Raw genomic sequence first — 8911 nt, forward strand, 5'->3', positions numbered from 1 at the left:
GAAAGAAACTAAAGCTGCTGGAATGGCCCAGCCAATCACCTGACCTGAATCCAACAGAAAATCTATGGAAAGAACTAAAGATCAGAGTTCATAGAAGAGGTCCACGAAACCTTCAAGATTTGAAGACTGTTTGTGTGGAAGAATGGGCCGAAATCACACCTGAGCAATGCATGCCWCTAGTTTCTCCATACAGGAGGCGTCTTGAAGCTGTCATTGACAACAAAGGCTTTTGTACAAKGTATTAGATAAATTTCAGTAAGTGTGTTCAATACTTTTTCCCTGTGCCATTCCACATTATTACAAATAACTTCATTTCTGGACATTTATGGTTTGATTTCTTTGTATGTATGGATCACTTGGGTTGTWACCAACATCTGGTGAAAATTTCATGTCATTAGCACCTCTAGTGATATATATTTACTGAGAAAAATGMTGACGTGTTCAATACTTATTTTACCCGCTGTATCCTAAAGAATATTTAAAGAAATACCATGGAACAAACCGTATGTGTACAAAACAACCTGCCAGGTTCCCATCTGCCCATGTTGTTGTTGTTGTTGTTGTTGTTGTTGTGGCTTTCATGTAGAAGCTGAAAGGAATTATGTGAGATTGTAGGGCAGGAGGAATAAACTCAGCAGAGTCAGCCAAGTGCTAATACCTTAACGTGCACTCACACACGGTCAGATGAGTGCAGAGACTTAGGGAGGATTTGCTTTGTATTAWCTCTGACAGGAATCTGAGAGCCAGCTGGAGGGAGGGAGGCAAAACAGACGTGGACAAAAGTGCAGAAACTCTTYTTTTGTGTGAAACAACACAACCAGCGCAGTAATGTTGTTAAAGTGAAGTTAGGTTACTGGAAGTGTCCCAGCAGCGGTGCTGAAAGGAAATGGTCTTATGAAGAGCTTTGCAAGCTGTCAGCAGGAGAAAGTTCCAGCACCAGGGCTTCAGAGACGGCAGGGCGAAGCAGAATGGGGCACCCCAACGTGCCACTCTGTTACAAACAAGCGCGGAGTCACAGGGAGAAACAGATATCCAGCAGARTGCAACCCTACACACCAAACGGTGAGTAACCAATGGCTTTTATGGTGTAACCCTGTCAGTGCATGCTGGACCTTTGACTTACAAGCTTTACTTGGCTGTGCAGAGATTTGAATACTGCTGGCTGCTGAYCAGCTCAAGACAAACTGAAGGTTAACAAGCTTGTTTAAAAAAACACCTGAGTTGTAATTTGTATAACCGGACTCTTCACTTTGTCCGAACTCTGTATTCTACTTCTTGTTACAGGACATCTGTTGGTCACTTTGACAGTTGTAGGGCAGGAGTGTCAAACTCAGATTTACCAGGGCCACATGAAAGTTGTGGRGGCCCAAAGAGCCATTTGTTAATATTTCATGTTTAACTTTGACTAATCATGAAACGTTACGTTCCTCGTCTCGTTGCTGCGGCGTAACACCACTGACAAACAATAACAAAGCTCTACCTGGTATTCCCTGCATAGAAACATTGTTCTAACATCTTATAAACACRGAAAAGTACTATATGTATGACTGACTAAATGTGAAGTAAATAATACAGAAATGCTGTTAAAAGTAGTAGTTTTACTCACAGATGAGGTCTGCTGAGTACCGCTTTGAATTCTGAGCTCTCCCAGTTTTCAGCAGGAAACTTGTAGTCGACATGCATTATGGGAAATGTAGTTTATAATTATTGCTGGCTTTAAAGCAGCTTATTTTGAGACATTATTACAGGACTATTTAACTAAATTGTTTCGGGGGCCCACAGTTACTCAAAGCTAACAGCTCAGGSGCTGTACAAGTGTTGTCTTTCACCTTTTAAATTAGTTTATTTTGTTGCACTGAATCATAAAAATGTATTTTCATAWTAAATTAACTTTTTATTAATTTTTTGGTGTGGTGGGGGAACCTCATCAGCTTTGAAAAGTACAACAGTTTACACAAAAGTGCATTTTGCTTTGATTGTTCCTGCGATTGTAATTTGTTGCAGAGAAGAAGGCAGTGTGCCTTGATTAGTGTTTTCACTTTTGGCTTCTTTTTTGCATGATAGAGCTTTAGTCAACATTTGTGGATAGCACAGTGATTTGTGGAAGCGTTCCTGAGCTCATATAGCGATGCACATCTTTACCTCTGAGAGATTCCGTCTCTCTAAAATGCTCTTTTGTTTTTACCCCTTCCTCTTACTGGCCTGTTGTCACAGTTCCAATGTTATTTTATTAAATTTTATTTGTTTACKAACCCATTGCAGAAGGAAAAGGCACTGTGGGGCACATTGAAATTGAGATATTTTATTGTAACCCGTCTGCTTTTATTTGCAACAGAGACTTGTTTTGTTATCTTATTTGGTTGCGATTCTACTATTCTTTAAAATACATTTGCAAATTGGTGCGTAGGATCCACTGTTGATTCATACATATTTCCATGGCTCCCAGGCCTTTTTATTTCTGATCTTTTTATTGTATTTGACATTAATTTCTGCACGTTTTTGTTTCTCGGTAGAAAACTTGAACAATGCACTGGGAGCTATCAGAGTTCTTGGTGTGGAACTGATTGAAGATGAACTTAAACCCCATCTGAACACCGTGCTGGTAAACATTAAGGATAAACGTGAGTTTCTTTGGTTCCACTCTTTAACATTCTCAGATATTACATCTAAGGAAAGTTTAAAGTGCATCATTCATCAAACATTAACTGTCACATCGTGTATAGCAGCAGACTTTAAAACGAACTCCACGTCATTGGTTTTACATTAAAGAAAAGGAGAGTTTCGCACGTCTTCTTTAATGTTACTTAAATTGCAAATTTCAGTCAATTTATTTTATTTTATTTTTTACGATTTGCAAGCTCATGCTTTCATACGACACATCCACTAGTCTTTGTTAAAGTATATTTAAACAAAAAATTAAACATATTAATTAATTGGGACAATGAATGGTGTGTGAACGGATCATTTTAGTGACAGTTTTGAGTCTTTAGCTGACGTTAAGCTMTATTTATGTTCCCATGCACGTGGGGCAGAGATAAAGAAGGGTCTAAAARGGTCATGTGTTTAGTGTTACTGAAACTGAGGTGAAATAACCACGTCTTCTAGCTCTGCGGAACTGCTGCTGCTCGATGAAGAGAGGAACTCTGAAACAGGCTGGTTGAACAGCAAGAATCTTTATTTTGCAGTCCAGGAGATTACAGCCAAAAACCAAATTATGGCCTTCAATGCCAAATGATTCACCAAGTAAGAAAGATGAAGTACGAAGGCCAAGGGTGGGGGGCGTACAAGGCTCTTTATAGGCTTCACAGTGTAGTTCAACAGAGGCATCATAACACGGTGTACCTTAAGCGTTCCTCTTCCTAATATGATAATGTGTGCCGAGTTCTGAAGCTGGAAAACCAAGAGACATCGCATCTGTGCATTCCTGAGAAGGGGCCCCCACTCTTGGACACTACAAAACAAACAAAAAAAAAAAAAACATCAGAATACCAGTTCAGATATAAAGTCTAACTTTTCCTGACCAGATTTTTAATGATGTTTCTACACTGAAGCTTGACTGAGCTGGGTTTTCTCCTGCATTTCACAAAAATCACGTCCGTCTCCGTTTATATTTTAATCACTTTTTTTGGTAAATTTTGTTCACATTTGCAACGCATCGTCATCGCGTCAGAACACGTCTTTTCTAGTTGAGACTCATTTTGGTGTCGAATTTGCATGCTTTATATCAAAGCTGGACAACAATGCAGAAACATTTTTAATTTACAAAGTTTTTTCATTTCTTATATAAAAAAACAAAACTAATTCTATATACAACAAGAAATACAATCAAAAATAAAATGAAAGGCGGAAGTAGGAAGAAAAAACCTTACGTCTGCCCCCTTTTTTCAAACAATTAATTCAAACAAAACAAATAACATGTAACGTTAACTCCTTCTCTAGTAACAGTTTGTACAGATGCACGTTATACTATTTCATTTTTTTTTTCAAAAAACCAAATTTGAACCAATTTAAAAAGGAACCATCTTAAAAGGATAGTAAAAGGGYTGCAAGCTTATTTAGTTGAGTCACGTGTTTCATTTTAGTTTATTTTTTCTTTGTTGCAGAGAAAGGGGCTGCAGAGCAGGTGGTGATCAGTGGGATCCTGCCAATCCTGGCCTTGTCTCTGAGGAGCAGAGGTCCTCTGACTTTGCTGACTGCTAAACTGGTGGCTGAGCTCGCCAAGGAATGTAAGTTACTCCCGCAGACAAAGATACCCATTTGTTTGGATTAAAGAACCGTAATGTGACAGTCATCTGGAGGAACAACTGTGGATTTGATCCAACAATTCTAAATCTGGAAGTAAATCAGGCTGCAGTATGACGTAAGACATTTGTGCTGTAAAATAAATCTGTGTTTGTTTCTTCAGCTGTGGTTCGCAAAGGTTTCGGGGATGCAGGCTTGGTTACGGCTCTGCTGTCGGTTCTGACCAGTACCAATGAAGAGCTGCTCGTTTATGCTGCAAGAGCCATCTCACACATGTCTTATGAGAGCCGTAAGTCAAGTGAAATGACCCTCTGACGTGTAATTAAAGGGATCCCTGATTAGTTGTAACATTAGACTTTATTTGATAAACGTTTAATAAAGACTGTAAAAATACTGTAGGCTGCTTAGTTTTGTAAATTTTTAAAAATATATTTTAACACGGACAGAGCCATTTTATTTACATACAAAGCATTCTGGGTAAATGATGACGTGGATAGGTCCTCGGTGTGAGCGAGCTATATCCACCCTGAAGGTTAATCTTGGACAATATCTGATGATCGACTCTTTTAAATGAAACCAGAGAGCGTTGACAGAGAGGAGAAGGTGGAAATGACTCAGCCTGGAACTGAAAATATYGATGGAGGACAACAGAGCTGCTTCATGGAAGAAGAACCTCAGCTTAGCCTGTTAGCCTTTGCGCTAGCGCTGACACTATATTGCCTTATATGTATTAGCTCGGTGCTAGTGCGACAAACAGCTAAACTGAGGTCCTCCATCCACATTTTCAGTTGCAGCTGAGTCATTTTTGTGTTCCCCTCTCTGTCATGTGGATGGAGGACCTCAGTGACGAGAGGAGAATGTGTAGCGCTGAGCTAATACATATATTTGGTGATAGCATCGGGGCTAATGCTAAAGCTAACAGGCTAAGCTGAGGTTCTTCTTCCATGAAGCAGCTCTGTTGTCCTCCATCCATATTTTCAGTTCCAGGCTGAGTCATTTCTACCTTCTCCTCTCTGTCAACGCTGTCTGGTTTCATTTAAAAGAGTCCATCGTCAGATATTGTTCAAGATTAACCTTCAGGGTGGATATAGCTCGCTAGCAGCCTCGCACCGAGGACCTATCCACATCATCATTTACCCAGAATGCTTTGCATGTAAATAAAATTGCACGGTCCATCTAATATATTTTTAACGTTTAGTTCAAAAATTAAAAAAACTAAACAGCCTACAGTATTTTTACAATCTTTATTTTATAACTAAAATATATGTTTATTAAATAAAGTCTAATGTTACAACTAATCAGGGATCCAAGACTTTTAGTTAAAACCCTGTTAAAATCTGCTTTATGTTTATCATTGAGTTAACTGAAATATTGCAGACATGGGAATTTTCTTTTATTCTTCTATTTATTTCCTTCATTGAATCGTTTCATTTGAATAAAACTGATGAGATTTTGTTGTTGTTGTTTTTTCAAAGCTAAGCAGCAGGAGTTGTTACTTCGGCGAGGTGCTGTGCCACGTCTCGTCGCCATCCTCCTCCGGTTTCCTGACAAGGAGGCTCTGGAGGAGGTGTGCCTCCTGGCTCTCTGTAACCTCAGCGGGATGGGCGTGGCGGCGGAGGCCGGAATGGTCTGGGAGAGGGGGGAGTCGGTGAGACCRGGGGAGTGCGTGTTCCACGGCATTTTCCCTCACACCTGCGGCTTCGCCTCCTCGGTGACTCTGGTGCGCGTCTCTCAGTGGGCACCGGGTCAGTGCGCGGTCAGCATCGAGGACTTCCAGCGCTGTTCCTCCTCTTTCTGGAACTTTTACAGGAACAAACAGGCTCAGCATCGGTTCCCGTTCTTCAGCTCGGGCAGCTGTTCGAATCTGTTCAAGGGGATGAAGTTCTCCACGAGGAGCGTTCCTCGGACAAAGAGTCTGAGGACTCGTGTGTTTCACACTTTCCTGTGACCGACTAAAACCAGAGACGGTGGCCTAAACTAACTGGACTAACTGGACTTATGTCCTGATGCATCTCAGTAATCCAGGTAGAAAAAAATCAAAAAAGAAAAAATAAGTAGGTCCTCTGGATGGGTTCTTTTTTGTGGGTTCTTCGTGTCCAGTTGTCCTCGTCCTACAAAGCTGTTATTGCAAGTATGATTCAGCCCCCTGGGAGCAAAAGGTGTGAATCAGGGCCCCAATGATGCCAACACAAAGAGGGAAAGAGAGACAAAAACAAGGGGATGTTGAGCCCCCGCTTGCATTCACTACATATAACACAACACAGGTCAGGTGATGGGGCACATGAACAATAGAACTAATCAAGCCTATTGTTAGGCTCTTTTGCATGTCATWAAATAGAGCTATTGTTAGGRGATGYCCCTCTTTTGCATGTGACTAACCTGTTTGTCCYTGTGGAGGCAGTGCTTATAAGGCTGKGTTCACCTGAAACTCATCAGACTGAAGAKGTCTCTTGGAGGAGAGACGAAAAGTTTCGCTAAAGAAGAACCCATCCAGAGGACCTACTTATTTTTTTTAACTGGACTTATGTTGGAGTGCTTTCAGCACTCATTTTCATTGTTTCATTGTTCTCAAACACTGAAGAGTTTTTGCAACTATTACTACTGACTTTAACTCACTGTGGTTCTTTTTGTGTATTAAGTGGATGTAATTATAAAGTAGAAAAATAACTGACAGAAAAAGCTTCTCTTTTTGTGACACTTTTAGAAATAACCTTCACAGTTTCATCAGTACCACATGGTACTTTCTTTAAGATATAAATAAAGTAGGGTTAAGAATATAAAAAATACCACAGAATAAATATAACCTTTGTAAAAAAAAAAAGTAAGTAAGTTAATGTTTGATAGATTATTTCTTTGTTGTAACAATCTTGGCAATAGTGGACACCTGAGTGGCAGCACCTGAGGTACCAGGAGCTCAAAACAAGTGTCAGTATCAAGAGCAAAATAAGCCGTTTGGCAGCAAAGATTTGGCAAATCTTTCGTGTGCACAACCCACACACTCAGCTCTACTGCTCATTCCACAAATGCATGTTCCTTACAAATGTGGCACCATTTAAAAGAGAAACTAACAGGCTTTCTAATGGTTTAAGATCAGACAGGTAGTAACTGGTTACATGTAGTAACTTTTTGGTAAAAAAAAAATACTTTTAGGGGTACTTTTACTACGTTGTCCTTTTTTACTTTTACTTCAGTAAAATTTCTGGATACTCTACCCGTAGCTTCACTGAATGAAGAACAAGCTTGTTTTCACCAAAAATTTACCAGACACAAATATCTGCAGTTTTTGTTAGTTTCATAATTTTTATTTTGTAAGAAACTGATTTGGAAAAATGTTTCTTTTTCCTGAATTTMTGATGTTATTTATATGAATTTTTTTCTTTCTAATCTTTAAAATACCAAAAACTTCCATCTAACTTTATATTTTGGCCCGTCTGATGATGTCATTTTAAAATGTTATGTTATTGATGTCTTGATCAGTTACTCAGTACTTGAGTAGCCTTTTTTTACCAAATGCTTTTTTTTTCTTTGCTCTTACTTGAGTCGGTTCTTGGARGGCTACTRTTTACTTTTACTTGAGTAAAAACATGTTGAAGTAGTGCTACTCTAACTCGAGTACAATTTTTGGGTACTCTACCCACCTCAGTAAAAGTTTTACTGTCGAGAAGCTTTACAACAAAGAACAATTCTACCAAACATTAACGTCTTTACTTTTTATTGTCGGTCCATGCTGCAGATTTATTCACAAGTGCTTGAAATATTAAATATTTCTGTAATGGAATTTTCAGCTATTTTTTCTGCAGCTTGTTTGATTTGTGATTATAGTCTGAATCAGATACACCCAACATTTAATTATTTGTGCATGTGTTTAATTAAAATATACATATTTACAGTGTTTAAATTTTTTTTTATGGGCTTCAAACTACGTCTCAGCTCCTCAGAACCAGTGTTGATTACCAAGTTTTACCACTAGATGGAGTATGTGTACTTTGGAGAAACAAACTCACTCCTCATTATATAAGTACTATGTAAGTTTACACACAAGTCTGCGTACATGGACTGGATTTATTAGCTATATATCTGTACATTTTTAGTGAATGTGATCAAACACATTGATTTATTTGTCCTGGTTTTATCAAAGCGAGTTGGTGGTCTGTCTTCATTGTAAATGTGTTGAGCGTAAATAGAAAATAGACACAAACCTCTCCCACTACTCTTCATCTAATTACTTCCCTTATTGGTTCAATTTCGCCTCAAGCATCCAAACGCCGGGCAACGTCCTCTAATCAATCCTAACTTTATTACTCTGGGAGCCACTTAAATATTGATGTGGGATGAGATGAAGCTTTGGAATTATTTACAGGTAGACYTGAAGCATTTTCAGGTTCGACTTGACCGTCCTGCAATGTGAAACTACTTCATGACTAACTTTTCCTGTGGAAAAAAAAAACAACAGAAGGCATTTATGAATAATCTATCAGTGCTTTTAGGAACCTGACTCAATACATTTTATATTAAAAGGGAATTATTTTTGTAGAGTTGATTGCTTACGGGTGAAAAGTCAAGTCAGTGTTTTAAATACAGCGGGTAAAATAAGTATTGAACACGTCACCATTTTTCTCAGGAAATATATTACTAGAGGTGCTAATGACATGAAATTTTCACCAGATGT

The 8911-nt window shown here is 38.8% G+C and overlaps 1 protein-coding gene across 1 annotated transcript; it reads left to right on the top strand.

Annotated features, from left to right (window-relative positions):
- The first annotated feature begins 422 nt into the window (after nucleotides 1–422).
- si:dkey-21e13.3 (rap1 GTPase-GDP dissociation stimulator 1) lies at nucleotides 423–6316 on the top strand. The gene is made up of 5 exons (XM_013999867.1): nucleotides 423–1062; nucleotides 2514–2621; nucleotides 4104–4226; nucleotides 4406–4531; nucleotides 5718–6316. Exons 1-5 carry the CDS (start codon nucleotides 969–971, stop codon nucleotides 6188–6190), a joined length of 924 nt encoding a protein of 307 aa, XP_013855321.1. The 5' UTR covers nucleotides 423–968; the 3' UTR covers nucleotides 6191–6316.
- The last annotated feature ends 2595 nt before the right edge of the window (nucleotides 6317–8911 follow it).

This window comes from Austrofundulus limnaeus, unplaced genomic scaffold (genome assembly GCF_001266775.1).
Source record: "Austrofundulus limnaeus strain Quisiro unplaced genomic scaffold, Austrofundulus_limnaeus-1.0 Scaffold2527, whole genome shotgun sequence".
Taxonomy (NCBI): Eukaryota; Metazoa; Chordata; class Actinopteri; order Cyprinodontiformes; family Rivulidae; genus Austrofundulus; species Austrofundulus limnaeus.